The sequence below is a fragment of the Nymphalis io genome, chromosome 5, assembly GCF_905147045.1.
Source record: "Nymphalis io chromosome 5, ilAglIoxx1.1, whole genome shotgun sequence".
NCBI classification, from domain to species: Eukaryota; Metazoa; Arthropoda; class Insecta; order Lepidoptera; family Nymphalidae; genus Nymphalis; species Nymphalis io.
The window spans coordinates 2,004,979-2,023,594 of record NC_065892.1 but is presented as its reverse complement, the minus strand read 5'-3'; the positions used below and the strand labels follow the sequence as shown (position 1 = coordinate 2,023,594).

Here is an 18,616-nt window from a genome sequence, read left to right as displayed (position 1 = left end):
TGAATGCACTTCAATATGTTCTTTTCATCGTACAAACATAAAATGGCATAATATTATATTTTTTATAAGAATATCCAATGAAAATAATTGTAAATAAGAACAAATAAAGAAAGATATAACTTTATATCATTTATTATCTAAATATTGTTACATTCGTTATAATATGATGAAAATCTACTTAAATTATAAAAACCACTTCGGTGTAAACTATTATATATAAAATATGAATACAACATCGTGATACATTCATCGAATACAATTTGTGTACCAGACACGATACTACTCCGCCTAATTGATATGTACAATTTTTATATTACATAATCATTTTGTTATAAATAAAACTTTTCAATGCTTAAAAAATTTTTTTTTTTTTAATCTCACTCGATTTGATAAAAAAATTACCAAAGGATGGTTGGCAAGTAACTGCAATTTACTTTAACCATTGTCTTGTGATGATTGTCCTTTAAATTGCTTAATTCACTTTCCCCATAATCACATGGCATAGTGTAATTGTAATTTAAACCTTATTGCTTAACTGGAAGGTGTATTTTAGCGGTCTGTAGCGTTGGGATTTGTGTACGAGAATCCTCTGAACGGTTCCTGGTCCATCGATTTGAGGACCTGAGGCTCGACAGCAGTGAGCCGCGGCCGCTCGCCCGTGAAAGCCCGATCGAAGTATTGGGTATCCATTGGATGTCTCTGTAACAATTGTTTTTGATTTTTAATGTCAATATTTCTGTTTTTCAAACGAATATAAAATTACTTTAAATTATAATAATATAAATAACATCCTGGGACATTATTCACATCGATGTGATCCCAAATTTAGCAAAGTTTGTACTATGGAAACCAGACCACTGATATGCTACATATACTACTTTTCTTTTGTAAATACATACTTATATAGATAATTACACCCAGACTCAGGACAAACGGACATGTTTATGCACACAAATGTCTGTTCTGGGTGGGAATCTAAGAAGTTCTACCAACCACGCCATCCGGCTCGCCGAATCAATTCATTCTAATTGAAACATTTACAACTAAATTATTTTTCGTAAGCCAAACGTGTATCAGTGATGAGCGCTTTGGGTTGTGCGCTGATATGTCAGTGAGTCTGTTATTCTTTAATACATTTTAACTTTTTTAATCTTAAATCTAAAAAGTTGTTTTTGATTTTACGGCAATATTTGTAAGTAAACAACACAAACTTATCCCAAAATAATTGCTATAAGAACAGATGAAATCTCACCACTCGTGGTTTGAAGGGCGCGTCTAGTTCGCGTCTCTCGAGCCGATCCCATTGTACGGGATGGAAGAAGTCCTGGTCCCTGATGTCGCCGTGCATACACTCCGCGCCCCCCAACCGCGTGCGTGCGTCTTTGTCCAAAAGCTACGAAAATACAATACTTGTAGAAGTTGTATAAGTCCAGATGGCCCAGTGGTAAGAACGCATGAATCTTAACCGATAAATGTGGGTTTAAACCCGGGCAAACACCTCTGAATTTTCATGCGCTTAATTTCTGTGTATAATTCATCTCGTGCTTTTCGGTGAAGGAAAACATCGTGAGGAAACCTGCATGTGTCTAATTTCATCGAAATTCTGCCACATGTGTATTCCACCAACTCGCATTGGAGCAGGTGTGAATGAAGGTGGTTGGTGGAATAAGCTCTAAACCTTCTCCTCAAAAAGGGTGAGGAGGCCTTATCCCAGCAGTGGGACATTTACAGGCTGTTACTGTTACTGTAGAAGCTGTCTATTTATATCAGACAACCCCGGTAAAAACTTTATAAAATAAATAATAAATAAAAAAACTTAAGGTACGGATACGATTGACACTATGAGCATAGAAGCAGTATTGTTGTCCATATAATGTTGTATAGTTATCGTACAATATTTATAATTGTTATTTTTGAGGTAAGAATAAAAAACTTAAAATTAAATTTAAGTGCAGTTGTTTAGTACGCGTAATCTATGAAAATATGAGACTTATCGAAAAGATGCTCACGATATATTTTTTATTAAGAAATAGGTAGGACGGGCAAATGATGATAAGTACTCACCACCGCCCATAGACATTGGCGATACCATACTGATACCACCAAGAAAATATCATTCAATATGATATGGATTTATTGAAATCCATGTCATTTTATAGACGCATCCTAATTTACCTAAATGGTCGTAAATGCTTGAAACATATTCTCGTAAAATAAATATTTCAGAATAAAAATTTATTGCAGTTTGGATAGCAGATATATTTTAAGAAAAGTTTTTCAGTTTTATTTTTTAATGTTTACATACCCTTGTTAATATACTAAGAGCCTCTGACGACAGGAATCGCGGGTACGAGGGCATTTCGTTACATATTGACCAGAAGAGCTCGTCTTCATCACAACCACTGAATGGACTCTGGCCGATCAACATTTCATATAATAATACGCCAAATGACCACCAATCAACAGTTTGACTGTATTTTAGACCTTTAATAATCTGAAAAAAATATATAATCATGAAAAGATCGTGTAAGGGAATCAAGAATGCTAGAGTAAGACGAATGAAAGAGGAAAATACACTACGAACACAAATAAATAAAATAAGGTAAAACAAATGAGGTTTTAAATAAAGTATAAATACTTCAGGTGCCATGTAGTCCGGTGTGCCGCAAAACGTGTCCGCTGTCTTGTCCAGATATATCTGTAACTTGCACATGCCGAAGTCTGCTATCCGCACGTGACCGTCGAAGTCCAGCAAAATGTTATCCAATTTCAAATCTCTGCACAAATATATGTATCGATTATATACCATATGATTTAAACATAGCCAATTATAAATCATTCATCTTATGGGCACATCCAAGGAGCCCTAAAAACGCAATAAAACTTTACAACACATTTCAACGATGGCGGCAAATGAAACCAGTGACCGAATTAAACCGTATTTTAAAATTCCTACCTGTAAACAATTCCTCTTTTATGAAGAAATTTAAGTCCCGACACGATTTCGGCCGCATAAAACCGCGCTCGCGCTTCCGGAAAGCGGCCGCTTTGTTGAATGTGAAACATTAGGTCACCGCCGTTCAAGTACTCCATTACGAAGAACAGATGAGACTAGAAAAGTAATAACCATTTCACCCACGCATCGTTTTATTGAAATCGATGTAGTCTACTTTATTTCTTCGAAATATTTTTAAAACTTCAAGTGCAAAGTAATGCTTCTAAAAACCTCAAAACAAATGTACACCTATTAGCGTATACATAATTGCGTTTATCTGTATTAAAGACTAGAGATCATTAAATGATTTTGAAAAAATGACATGATTTATAAATAGGTTTATTGCTTATATGCTGCAGTATAAATAACTGGTTAATTAAATGCGCGTCATGTATGTAATAAATACTCACGTCTGTTTGGAAAGTCGCGAACAAATGGCAGAGGTAAGGATGGTTTGTACCAAGTGCGAGGACTTTTCTTTCGATCAGCGTGCATTCTACGTCATCATCCTCTAAAACGACATCTTTCTTTAAACATTTAACAGCGTAATAGTACTCCGTGTCTCTCAACTCCGCTAGCATAACCTGGAATGTTTTAAAGATCTCAATGTAAATACTATTTTATTAATAAAATACTACAAGACATAGTTACAGGCTACAAGTTATTAATTACATATATCATTAAAATTCATAAAAGCTCTTCAAATTGATATTTAATGTCGTAATTAACGAGAACGTTTTGATGTTTATCCATAAAACATTATAACACTTTTGATTTATCGAGCAAGAAATATTTGACAAGCGTGCAACGTGTACGAGGTTTTCATTTTAATCCTAATAAATTAGCGCTTTCTCCGTAATTTGGCCCATCGTCAAAGGCAATTGGGCCATGCGCCGAGAGACCGGGAAGACGATCTAGAAAACGACTACCTCGTCTCTAAGCATGTGCCTAACGAGATGAACACCTAGGATTACTCTAATTATTTTAACTGTTAAAATTGTCTAATAAATTGTTATTTTTTTATTTACTTTTATAAGATGTAAAGAGTGGTTCTGGTTTTAATTGATATTTTAATTGAGCTATGAACGAATTATAGTCTTTATTCCATTTTTAAACTCATATTTAAATACCCTGTCACTTACAATACATACAATATGTACCTACGCTGTAAGAGGAATTATGACAATGATTTTTGTATTGTCTTATTGCAGCAGGTGTGAGTAATTCGAATATAATTATAAATCCATATAGTAATTCTAAGGGTATGTTATCGATTACAAATAGACACGAGGCCGAGGCCATTGACACGTGGTCTTTGACGTTTCATACGAATGTGGACAGTGATGTCAAAACCGAGAATAGACCGTGTATGTAGTAATACTTGCAGGGCAGGTAAAGGAGAAATGCAGGTGGCAAGCTGCCATTATTTTCTGCCAGATTTCGCTCCATATAATAATTGATACAGAACACAAAGACACACGAGTATGACGCTGACTTTGATAATACATGCTTATCCTGTTCATTATTATGACGAGCCGGTTGGCGTGGTTGGAAGATACTTGCCTTTCACGCCGAAGGTTGTCGGTTCGATTCCCACCCTGGACAGACATTTGTGTGCATGAACATGTATGGTTGTCCCGAGTCTGGGTGTAGTTATCTATATAAGTATGTATTTACAAAAGAAAAGTAGTATATGTAGTATATTAGCTGCCTGGTTTCCATAGCACAAGCTTTGTACAAGCTTAATTTGAGATCAGATGGCCGTGTGTCAAAAATGTCCCAGGATATTATTATTATTTACAAATGACTGAATAATTGACAGTTTTAAATCGGCTATTTAGTCTCAACTCTTTACCGTAACTAAAAATTAACTAATTAAATTACAAACTGAAATAAATAACCATCGAATTATGTCACTAGTAATGTATACGATTAGTCATCTAAATATTGTTGTATTTAATAAACAAAAGTATCGTATCCTAAATAGCATATTCTGATAAATATCAAACCCAGTGAAAATTTTCGTTACGGTGCCAAAGTGCCTACTGTAACTGTTCTTCGGAAGGTTCATCGTACTCAACATGTTGATATAAATATAATTTGACATTTCCATGCTGCCGAGACATAAGCGTCATATGTTAACGATATATTTGTCATTCGCTCTTTTGAATCGACCACAATTAAGAAAATAATTTTGTCTTTTTAAAAACAGAACTCATCCAAGATTATTAAATTAGCTGTATCGTATTTGTAATATAGTAAAATAAATCGACCGAGAGGAGGAAAAACCACATTTAATAAGAAGAATTACTATGACTGACACTTTTCTACCTACACCTCGTCTAATGTCGCCACTATTATGAAATAGTTTACATGCAATTTAAATTGTTTCTCGACATAAATTAGTTATGCTTTCGTCACGTTATAAATATAAAACGAATTAATGCGAGATGTAGTTGTTAAATTGTTTACATAAGAGATACCTTGTTTAATGTCATCAGTTTGTATTTTTTTTTTAATCCAGTGATATTATACGAGTAAAAAAATTGAAACTATGTTTTTTGTTGGTAAAAAAAAAATTGTGACTAAAACGGAACATAGATGAAAATATATTTTAAATAAAATTATACGGTTTTTAAGAGTTGCATAACAAAACATTTCCTAGTAACCCACTTTCGTTTTTTTATATTTTTGTTTGTGGGGCAGATATATTTACTTTTATGCGTTTTGAATTTCGTAACGTTGAAACAATTATTGACAAAAACGTCAGTGTGATCATAATTATGTTTGCAACACGACTCTTTATTTATTTTACATTTCTGAAATCGTTTAATTAAGCCCAATTGAAAACAGATTCCTATAAAAACCCTTTTCAAAAAAAAAAACTTTTGTATAATCTCTACTAAAGCGATAAATAATAATATATTTTCAGCTCCATCGAATGCTTGCATGCAAGATTTAAATATATAAATAGGTGAAATAAAATATAATCTAGTAATAATAACCAGGTAAATATTGTACTATTGTTATAAATAATGATATGTCTACATAGAAAAAGTCGAGATGGCCCAGTGGTAAGAACGCGTGAATCTTAACCGATGAACGTGGGTTCAAACCCGGGCAAGCACCTCTGAATTTTCATGTGCTTAATTTCTGTTATAATTCATCTCGTGCTTTTCGGTGAAGGAAAACATCGTGAGGAAACCTGCATGTGTCTAATTTCATCGAAATTCTGCCACATGTGTATTCCACCAACCCGCATTGGAGCAGCGTGGTGGAATAAGCTCCAAACCTTCTCCTCAAAAAGGGAGAGGAGGCCTTAGCCCAGCAGTGGGACATTTACAGGCTGTTACTGTACATAGAAATACATTGTTTTGTATGTAAAAAAAACAGTAAAGTATTTATGATGTAAAATACTGAAAACTTTGTGTCGCTTCTTTGTTACCTATACCTAAATTAAAAACACGTTCTATTTTAATCTTGGCCATGATGAATTCAACCAGTGCGCCAAAATAAAAAAAAATGTTACTATTTCAATTACAAAATGGATTTACGCTTAAAAGACAAACGTCTACCTTATATATAGGTATAAAGATAAACCAATTTCTTGATAGATCATCAAAGATTTTGAAATACGTTTTTCAATGAACCTTGAATATGGTCAATAAAATTGCAAAATATATACGCGAACTTGTCATTCTAAAAATAATATTAAAAAAATAAGATTAGGGAATTTGCCAAGAAATAAGTAGCTTTCGCCTACAACAAAACGATTTAGAACCGGCAGCACAGACGCGAGACCGATAAGTGTGAGGCATGTTTACGTTCTGAAAGACATTTGATAAACTATTGTGACAAACTGCGCATTGACTTATTGTACGAACTGCGTATAATCCGTTATTGTAAGCTTTAATTATAGTTTCTCCTGATTATATAATTCTAACGCGTCAGTGAGTTATACTTTAATAAGAATATTCTAATATTTATAAAAAGTGAGAATTTAGTTTATCGATCAGTGTTTTATAAAAAAATACATTTTAATAAAGAATCGACCATAACGGCCATTTTGTACAGACTATATTACTTAATACCTATACTAGAATATATTGTCACCAACACTAAAGATTATATCTACTGATTAGGTGGAACTGGTTTATGAAATTAAGTTACAAGATTTGACCCACACATATTACCATGAGCAGTTAAATAAAAATAATCATATTGAGTAGTATTATTTCTACGCACGATATAAGTTCCCTAAATAAATATCCGCATATGAAAGACGCGCTAGACGGTGAAGACTTCATTTATATAAAAAGTTGTTTTCGTTGAAATTATTATTAAGAAAAAATAAAACGATAATTTCAAATCAAAGGCCTAATATTTATGAATACCTTTGTAAACATAGTAAGCCAAATTTAGCTCTAGCATTTGTCGATTCTCTGGCACTCCACACTATTGACAATTGGGTCAACGGCAGAAAATAATACATTGATATAGTAAAATACATCCGCCCCTTTTTTACACATTTATGTTATATAGTAACAGTATATTTTTATTATAAAAAGACAAGTGTTGAAAGCCTTACAGTTACAATTTTTGAATGTTATAAAAACATAATAAAATATATTAAAACTTAAAATGGCAATTTTGAAATTGTGTCGTTAAAAATGTTTTTTTACTTATTTTATTGTAATTTAATCTATTTCATCTGTATAGTAAGATACAATACTGTATTAATAAAATTTGATTTTGAAACAACATTGGCAATCAAAGCTATTCTATCGATGCTCGACTCGACCGTAAAATGTTAAAAACCGACTTACGATGATACGCTAGTTTCACAATTCATTTAATTTTTTATAAATAATTTAGGAAAGCAGACTAGCAAACAGGCAACCCTATGGTCAGTCATCCACCCCAGACCGCTTACTGTCAGCGTATATAATTACCCTTCTTCTAAATAAAAATTAAACAGTAATGACATCACTGGTAAATAAGAGCGATATCGGTATAAATACATAGTGAAAATTATTCACACATAATTCAAGTAACTTGACCAGCAAAATTTAATTTCAAACATAAAAAATATGCTTGCAAAAGAAAAAAAAAAATCTATTTTGAAATGATTTTGTTCTGTTGTATATGGATTTTATTTAACAGATGTTTTGAAAATTTAAATCTAAGTTATGTTTCGAAACAAAACAGTATTTATATTATGATATAGTTTTACTATTCTTAACGTTTAATTTGTCTAAAGATAACACTCACCTTGCCAAAGCTTCCTTTGCCTAAGACTTTTATAAACTGAAAATCCTCAATCGTATATTTTCTGAATCGTGGAATGAATCTTGCGGGAGGTGTAAATCGTCCAGTTTTTCTGAAGAGTTCGTATGCCTTCGAATGTTCTGGAAAAGGTTAAAAACAATTCATTGTATTAAACGTTATATTTGAATATATAGAAAAACTAAACTAAAACTAGTTCATAACAAAATTAGTTAACAGATAAAAATATATTGTGATTTTTAAAATTATCTCCTATACAATATAATTTTAAAACATGCTGTTTTAGGAGGTGTTACGATGTATGAGAACTTCCGAATTCTCTTAGTTATTAAAAAAATTGTATATATATGTAGATACATACACACACATACTTCTGGCGCATTTTCATGTATTGCGGATTTATAAAGATTATAAAATAATTTGTTTTGATTGTTTACGTCATATGCATATTTTTAATTTACAAGTACTTATCACAAGTTGCCTTATTTTAACAAATCGTATGCAAAGTCGAAATTCAACACGTTAAATTACATTTAAATCATATTTTCAAAAATCTAATTGAACTAGGTATTGTTATGTCTAGTAAGCAAATAAAATAGCCCGTTTTTTTTTTTAATTAGGCAGATGAATGTATGTTTCTAATAAAAATATAGTAGTATCAACAATTTCACAATATTTATAAGTAAGACAAAATACTTTCATAGTGTTAGAAAAATCACGTGCGCTCTAAAAATATTCTGCACGCAGCAATATCAAGGTCGATACTAAATATTGAAAATTTATGATAAGCGATAGGTAATTTACTTTATAAAATCGCCGAAAAATTATTGCACGTTTTATATATAAAATCGATAAAACAATTTGAAAGTGCAATAATAATTTACATCAGAAAATGTAAACTTACATATATATAATCTATGTAATCGAAGATTATTATCATTTAAATTCATGGATTTTGGTTCTACTGTGTAGTTAATATTAAACCTAATCTACTTAGGTTAACTTAACTCACTATGATTTAATTGTAAGTCTAGCTTATCGTTAGTTTTAGGTAATACCTTTTTTTTCAGATAATTCAAATATTGTCTTGTTTTTTTTCTTTTTTTTTCCAATTCATACCTTAAACTAACTTTTAAATATAGAATTAAGGACTAATAGTTGGTACACATGTTAAATATAATACAGACTATATTAGCCAGAAGCAAATCGTATTAATTAATACAATTAGTTGTTCTGGCAATGCATTAACTCAATGTCTCAATTGAATAATTATGGCAAATAAAACAACATTACACCGTTTTATTTCTACTGCATTCAACTGCATTAGATAGACGCAACGACTCTACATTGTTAAATATTTATTTATTTAAATGAATAAAGACAACATAGTTTTATTTTTATAATCATAGCTTGTTTGCAAATACACGAGAAATAATCATAATTGTTATTGATTTTTTTCAATAATTTACTTTTAGTTATATCGTTACAATAACGTTTTTTTAACTATGTCAGTCAGAACTCTACTTCAGTAAGAAACAGTATTTAATCTATCTTCACATTTTTATTACTAGAAACTGATGAAAATAATTTATAAATTATATTTTTACTAAATACCATATTAAATAATATATTTATTATGTAATAGAATGCACGACTTGCCACTATAAATATATCCGATCTTTGTTTGTTTTTTAAGTGATAGTATAAATAAATTTCGCTTTATTTATCCTCTATTAAGCTTTCAGTAACAAAATGAAACGGAAAACAGGTTTGTTTATCAGTTTTTGTTTTGGACACGAATTATACGGTAATGTCACGTCTTTCAACTATGACTGACAAGCCTGACAGTTATTTGGCCCCGCAATAAGCCTTTATTCCATTTCAAGGAATTTAAAGTTTGGCCTTATTTTGACAAACATTCTATGTAACACTTGTTGTTTGTATGATATCACTTATGTATATATACGAGAATAACGAAAATAATGATCAAATTTTTAGTAATTGTTATAATGGGCAGAGATACATATATACCATTTAAACCTTCTGTACATACCATAGAAGTGAACAAGACAAAAATCTTTGAATAAAACGACCACACGCATTACTTCTCTAAATTAAAATTTAACTTATTGAACTAATAAAAATCATACCCGAAATAATAAATATATGAACAGTATCAAAATGGCTTATTTCGATTGTTGATCTTCATTAAAGTGATTGTGGATATATTTATATATACACAAATTGCAAGCACACATGGTTATAAATACTTCAAATTGAGAAGCGGCAATTGAAATAAAAGCTCTTAAACCCTATTTAGTACACTCCAAATTCCAATTAACAATTATTTGAATATGAGTAAATAAATTGAATTAATAAATGAATTATTACTTGGAGTGCCAATAGATGTGGAAATTGGACAAATATATTTAACTATATTCAAGTTTTCACTTCTATCGGTAATCCCTATGACTGCCAGATATTTTTTTATGCATCTCAATGTTCCCGTAATAATAAAATGTTTTTCAAGAAATATAGTATTTGTCTTATAACCCTGTGTGCGTGTATGTGTATTTTTAAATTAAAACCCGATTTTATCTTCTTTGGAATGCGGATTCTAATACGATTTGAAGAGCAAGAGAGAAAGTCCTGACGTTTTCAGTTTGGATATATTTAGAAAGTTTCGAAATTCAATTTGCTTTTTGCCAATTGTGTCAAGAAGCCTTTATTTATTACCTTCCAGTTCCCGAACAAAAGTTCACTCCGAAATAGAGATCATTGAGGAGTTTGTTCAATAGAACAAAAATAAATCTGACGAATCATATATAAAACAGATACTCACCATTATCAAATATTATAAATATGGTTATAATATAAATGGATGAATAAAATAATATGAATAGAATGTACATACAAGATAATTATATACAAATAAGTTAATACACGGCAGGCAAAGCAAAGGAAAAGTATTTGATAGAAGAAATATAGAAACAAATAAAAGGCTTAATACTGTATTTAGTTTTAACGAGTTTATATATGTTTTCTTACCCAACTCTTGTTCTAAGACATCGTGGGTATATGTTTGAGAAGCTGTAGATCCAGTCGAGGTGCTGGGGTTGTCTCCACCTGCATATAAATATGATAAAACACTCCGCCCTAATTTTCCTAGAAGTTTGAATGTAATGAAACTCATTAAAGCTTCGGTACAATATTTACATCCCGTTTTACTAAAATCTTTTTGTTGTGTTGATAATTTAACTAAACTATAAATATAAAGAAAAATACCAGATTATACAACTTTTAGACCACAGTGCCCAGTACAATTACTTAAAAACCCATTAGGTAAGTTAGAATAATAAGAAAATATTAAAATATTTAACAGGAAAGTTACATGGAATAAACGGAGAAGATATCTTTTTTCAAATAGGTGAGCTTGAAATGAGATTGCCAATGTTTGAATGTTTGTTTATTTAAGAAAATGTTTTTTACAAAATACGATCTCAAGCACAATAAGAAAGTTTTATGTGGTAGTTTCTTTATTTTTTTTAATAATTAAGTTTGTAATTCATCAAATAATTATAAATTCGTTAAAACACCCTAAAACAATACAACTAACGAGTTACGCCAACAAACAAGCGGGCGGTCTGGACGGATAAAAATACGTGACGTTTTGAAGGCCCGCCAAATAAATCGCCGATCATCGTATCTTTCGCACCACAGGAACTCAAGTACTCAGGTATTATTGACTTTACGTCTTCTCGTAAACCAAGTGTGCGATTTTTTATACACATAATAATTTTAATAATAATAACGATAATATTTAGTCCCTACATATTTCATGACGATATTTATACCAACTTATATAATTAGGTATTCCATGTTACTATTGTGCAAATTATTTATTATTTTATTTATGTAAATTTTGAAAATATTATTGGAACATGGTTTTATTTTTTTGCTAACGTGACTGATTCATAATACTTTCGTGATGCACCTACGCCGCCATAACATAAACAAATAAACTTTTTGCAGAAACGTAATACATTTTCTTTTTATCTACAATTAATACTTTACTGTCATTAAATATTGCGATTAAGATAAATGATTTATAGCATATGATTTTGAAAACCTACCTCTTTTTGATGAAGTACGTGATGCCAATGCTTCAACTAAAAGCCGCTGGTTAACTCCACATAAATTCGCCGTCAATTTTTCACACTTTCGATGACAATTAACATCGCAGTCTATAACAAATTCATAATACCTTTGCTTGGCCCTTATAAATGATTCGACTCATTTTTTTTCTTTATTATCATTAGTGTGCTTAAGCCATGCAATGCCTTCATGCCCAAAAAAAAAATAACAATATTTGTGTATTATACACATACAAATACTATATAATATTACAAATTAGTAATTTTGATAGATATACACACAATATATGTTCATATTTTTTCTCAGTGGTTTTACCTTTTTTTGTACATAGAAATCCTGAAGGAGATGTAGGAACCGATGAATCAAAGCCGGAATCATTAGATCCAGTTGAAGTTCTTCCATCAGGATTGTTTTCGCATTCGAAAAATTCAGCAGACGCTTCACTGGATTCAGATTCATCATCATCATTCTCATCATCAGATGTTTCATCATCAGACGATTCAGAAGATGAGGATGAATTAATAACGTGAGGTTTCTTTTTTTGCAGCGGTCTAGGCGTAGCTATAAGAACTATCGGTGCTTTTTCTTTTTTTACAGGTCTCGCAACAGACAAAGCGGAACTCGAAGAAGGAAGTTCTTCTCTATCTGGTTTTGTATCCATTTTTTTTGTTTCATCGTTTGTATTTTTTTCAATCGATTTCGAAATTGAAGATTTATATTTGCAATTATCCGTTGGAATGTTTACACTATCAGCACTATTATCATTGCTTAAAGATGATGACTTTACTGCTAAGGAATTTAATCCATCGTTTTCAATACTTTTAGCTAATTTTTCACTTATACGCGTCTCTTCCGAAATAATTTCATTTACGTCTTTAGTTCCAGAGTCAACTTTTGTTATTATTTCTTCGCATTTAGTTTCTCCTGGTTTATTTTCTTTTATCTCACAATCAACTGTTATAAGCTTTTCATGTTCAGTTACGTTTGATTCTGTGCATATTTTTACTAAATTTTTGTTTAATAGACTCATTTGATCTACCTCTGTATTTATTGGATTAACAATATCATTTGAGACGTTATGTTCATATAAAGAAGTAGTCTCGATTAAATTTTTACTTGCATTAGCAATTGTATCTGTTGTTAAAGCCACATTTTTACTTTGTATGTCTGTATTTCTCTCTTCCATTTTATTTTTATCAATTTTCGTTAATAATTTAATTTCTTCTTTACTTTTTTTATTTAATTTATCTTTCGGTAAATAAATTAAACATTCCGGTGAAGAGTCTTTTATTTCTGAAATTGGTAAAATTTCCGTATTTTTTTCTAAAGAAAGAGTCTTATAATTTGAATCGGTTAAGTTTGAAACTTTGTTGTTATAATTATCATTAACTTTACAATTTTTATCCTCACTACATAAAGACTTTTTTGCTTTTATTTCTTTATCAGTATTTGTTTCATTACTTTGTTTATTATCGATAGAAGTTTTAACTTGTTTTTCTTCCAATATTGGCACTAAATTCAAAACTTCGTTGGTGCTTATAATTGTCTCTTTTACATCTTCATTATTTTCAATAGTATTTTTTTCCAAGTTAATGGATTCTTTATAATTTATACCATCTATATCAGATTCTTCATTTTCCGGAAACCAATATAAACGTTTTGATTTTTCTTTGGCTTCGTCAATGTTTTGTTTTCTACTAATTAAGTATATTGTTTCCCTTTTACCGATTTTATCCCAAAAGTTCCCATCGTCAGGCTCTGGAGAATTAATGTCATAATTTTCAACAATTTTTTTTGACTTAAAGCTTTTCCTATGACCAATTTTTTCAGTCTTTGAAATTATTTCTTTACTATTGTTTTGGTTTACCTCTGGTTTTTGTTTTGTCTTTAATTTTATGCTTTTTCTATGTACTTCTAAATTAACTACTTTGTTGGCCGTTGGTTCCTCATCTACTGTGCTACTGAAAATTATACCCTTTTTATATGGTACAGGTTTTTCTTCGACGGTTACTTGTTCTACAATAAATTTTAATGGGCTCGGTGGTGTTGTTACTTCTACTGTAGATGTTATTTTTGTTTTAATTTTAAGTTTTGAATGTTTATTTGTTTCCTTTTTACAAATTTTATTTGTTTCTTTTGTTTCTGGTATAGAAGATATGGATGTATCCATACTGGTTGTATTTTGAGGTAGTTCTGTTATACGATCTAATTTGCAGATACTGCCACCCGATGAAGACTTTCTTAAGCTTCGTCTTTTTCCATGTTTTGGGTCTTTCAAACCTACAGTTGAAAGACGAGCATGTAGAGAATGGTCTGATTTTGTAGTTGTTAAGGGATTTTCTTGATCTGATAATTTTCTTTTTTTGTTACTTTCTAGTTCAGTATCTTTAAAGTTAAGCAAACTTTCAGAGCCAATTTTACTTAAATCTAAAGGCACAGTACTTAAATTCTCTCTCCTTATTAGGGAATCTAGTAAGGAAGCTTGTTCGGCTAAAAGTTCCATAGAACAACGTCTACCTAAAGATTTATTTGAAGCTATTGTTTCGTTCGGTATTTGAGATTCAGATAATATTTCTTTATCTATTTGTCTTGGAGGAGTTCTTTTTGTTATGTTGATGAATTCACTGTCATCTTTATCTTTAAGCGTAAACTTTTCTACTAATTTAGCTCCCAAAGATTTCTTTTCCTTCGGTGATTTATATGCTAAGTCACTAGCTAACTTTTCTCTCCATTTTACTTGTTCTGATTGCTTTTCACAATCATCGTTTATACACCTTGAATCTTCATAGGACTTACGTGGCGAATCTCTTTCTTTTCGTTTTATAGTATGAAGTCTAACTACCGTTCGATCTCTTTTAATGGTACTACGATGGGATCCAGGTGAAGAGTCAATGCCAGTATCAGGTTTATCATGCCCATTATCTCTTTCTACGATTGGGCTACTACGCCTAGGTGGTAATCCGGTAAGTGGAGTGGAATTCGAATCTGATAATTTACTTCGATATTTATCTCTTGAAACATCAATATCAGCTGTATTTATATTAATAGGTCGAGGTGTATATGTTGATGGTATATAGGTTCGACTAGTAATAGGTATCCTTCTGGGACTGTTTATTCTCACTGGACTTGAAGTTCCTTTTTCAGAAATTGTACTTAATATTGGCGAATAGACCCTACCTCCACTTGTTAACCATCGCGATGTCAAAGGGGTTCGAGAGTACCCTCCCAAAGATGAATGAGAACTATAATTACCCCCTGGATTTAAGTAAGATGCACTATAAGACGATCCATATGGTGACACTGAACTACTGTAGTTATATGTCGAACTAGTATACGACGGTGTTCCACTGTAATACATGTTGCTAATATGGTCCGAAAACAGAGGCATAATAACGCGATAGTGTTCTTGCGCGCGATATTTACCCAACAACGATGTCGGGCAAGCGCGCGACGCAGACTGACTGGGAAGGTCGCTCTAACGCAGGTGTGTGCTCCGCCCACTATCCCGCCCGCCTAACTAGCCGGTTGATTGATTGGTGACGTATCATTGACAATAATAGTTTTTACGAAGCCTTCACAAGGAAATTTTAATAAAATTTTAAATAAATATAGTCAAATTAGAATTTTAAAATAATATATCCGTAAACAACTTAATGCACTTGTTGGCTCGATTCTAGCACTGAATGACGAAAATAAATCATCATACGAAATCATTATATTTAGACGATGTACCTAGTTCTGTTTTAAAATGTTTTATGTTGTGTCTATGAATATTATTTTCTAAAAGCTATGCTACGTTGGACTTTAAATTTAATAAAAAAATATTAATTAAAAAATAATTAAATGCAAGATTTTATTTAATCAAAATACTAAAACAAATAGAATTTATACTAACTGTATTATCATCATCGCCAAAATTATGTATCGTTTAATCCTATCAACTGGATGAATTTGCTTATACATTTAGGAGCAAGATTTTAATCACAGACACTACTGTTAAAATTAAACAAAAGTAAAAAAACAAGAAAGTTGAATGATTATATATGATAAATGTGGTAGAATTTCACACACCACCTTTTTTTCATCAGTTTTTCTTACGGAGTTTTCCTTCACCGCCGAGCACGAGATGAATTATCAACACAAAGCAAGAACATACTCAGAGGTATTTGCCCGGGCTTGAACTCGCGTTTGAAGCGTTGTCCTTCGGTTGAGATACGAGTATTCCATCCACTGGTCTTATTCCATCATGTCGGCTAATTATAAAAACTCCTTCAATCCTCATATAAAATGCTTAATTAAATTATTCTTCGTCAAATTAGACTTGCCGAAAAAATATTAATGTTTCTATAAATCTAAAATTGATCTTTATATAAACTATAATAAGTATCTTGTTTTATACAATTTATAATATAAATATTTTTTATATAAAATTCCCAATATATGTATAAAGTCATATAACGTCCTCTTAATCGATTTCGACTGGTTCGATTGATGACCTTTTCAGTGGAGACTAGCCAACTGCGAATAATTTCTATTCCCTCAATCTCTTTTTAACTCGAACAGCACAACCGATGACAAGGACAGACGTACCAACTAACCACAAGACTAACGAGGCTATCAAGAGAACTTGAATCATGCAAACTTAAGTTTGATAGCCTCGTTCACTATCCTGAATGAGATTCGAAATAGCTCGGTTGTTCGAAGACGGCGAAATAATAAAACCTCGTGAGGACATCTGCACGTGTCGGACGAACATTTGCCACATGTGTATCCTCCAAACCACATTGGAGCACCGTAGTGGAAACTCCTCATAACGAGAGTAATCTTAACCCAGCAGTTGGACATTAACAGACGCTTTTTTTACATTGACTATCCTGAACAATATATTTTTAAATAGTAATCTATGACTAGCATCAACAATAATAATATCTAGAAACTAAGAGAGGAGGGAAGAACAAAATCATCACGAAAGTCGGATACGCGTCGGTTGGATACAAATCTTATAATAATGCCCTGCATGCTTCTTTATTTTGTTGGAAACAACAATACTGTACCTCTAGCGTGACACATATTGTACTTTGCTGGTACAAAGTATCAACTCAATCGGATGTTAAAGGAATTTAATATTGAACCTTGTCATTTGCCCATACTATTGTTTTTTTTAATGAAATTGGTAGGCGGACGTGCAAATCGATCTATCTGATAGTTAGGCCTCTGCCTCGAATCTCGCGGGCAGCGGGGCGGCGGCGGCGGCGGCGCGGGAGCGGCAGGATCTTACGCGTATAATCAAATGGACCGGCCCTCGAATACAGCGGTGCAAGAGCGGCGCGGGGGCGGGCAACGAGCGGAGCCGCCCGCGTTGCGCGTCTGCATTGTAGGTATAGTGTTGTACATTTTTTTTGTGACGTATCAAAATGTCTTCGGACGTGCAAGAGCTAATTATTTCGGCAATCTTTGAGAGGACTTTAGGAGGTTCCATATGGGTATATGGAACAGCAAAGATGTGAACCATAAAAATAGAAGAATAATTAACCAATTATTAGTCGTAGAATTTGTCGGGATTTTGTCTCTGTTCTTCATAATTTCGATAAAACTCGCCATTTATTTTCCTTGCCCTATAGTAGGGATCCACTTCTTCTTTTGCCCACAATAAATCGAGCGTTAGGAATAAATTTGAATCAAAAAGATATCGCCGTTTTTCAGACATTTCGTTCGCGAATAAAAACAAATATCTCGACAACACAACCACGAACACAACACTACACCGCTATAGTGCCGCGCGATCTGCCCGCTAGTTTGGAGAACAGGTATGCGTTGCCCGCCCCGCTGCCGCGCCGCCGCCACCGCCGCCCCGCTGCCCGCAAAATTCGAGGCAGAGGCCTTAGTGGTCACCACCGCCACTAATCATACAACACAATAAATTTTTATTGGCCCAACCTGGGATTTGAACCAAGGAGTCTGCGATCTTACATCTAGTCATTAGACCAACAAGGCAGTCAAGTCCGTAAAAAAATAATATTAACCATCCCTTAAATACCTTTGTCAAGTTTAACCATCTTTTATTTCGTTTTAAATATTTCGTTTTGATTTTGAAAATATTATTTATGTCAAACTTTGACTAAGGATTAATACAAACTTTTTAATTCAGGAAAAAAACTTATTAAAATATATTTTTACTAT

General features: G+C 32.1%; 1 protein-coding gene across 5 annotated transcripts in view; it reads right to left on the bottom strand.

Moving 5' to 3' along the window:
• Positions 1-116: 116 nt before the first annotated feature.
• The window catches only part of LOC126768396 (putative protein kinase C delta type homolog), a 35,665-nt gene continuing 17,165 nt past the window's right edge, over positions 117-18,616 (bottom strand). For 2 of the 5 annotated variants that reach the window (XM_050486423.1, XM_050486424.1), the window contains exons 5-13: positions 12,415-12,525; positions 11,330-11,407; positions 8,267-8,403; positions 3,406-3,579; positions 2,957-3,111; positions 2,639-2,777; positions 2,306-2,494; positions 1,253-1,393; positions 117-699 (exon numbers count right to left, since the gene is read on the bottom strand). In XM_050486423.1, coding sequence (XP_050342380.1) covers positions 550-699; positions 1,253-1,393; positions 2,306-2,494; positions 2,639-2,777; positions 2,957-3,111; positions 3,406-3,579; positions 8,267-8,403; positions 11,330-11,407; positions 12,415-12,525 — 1,274 coding nt within the window. In that variant the 3' untranslated portion in view covers positions 117-549. Of the gene's footprint in view, positions 700-1,252; positions 1,394-2,305; positions 2,495-2,638; positions 2,778-2,956; positions 3,112-3,405; positions 3,580-8,266; positions 8,404-11,329; positions 11,408-12,414; positions 12,526-12,751; positions 15,961-18,616 lie in introns of those variants that run through there. The other 3 variants (XM_050486420.1, XM_050486421.1, XM_050486422.1) reach the window with 3 other exon arrangements.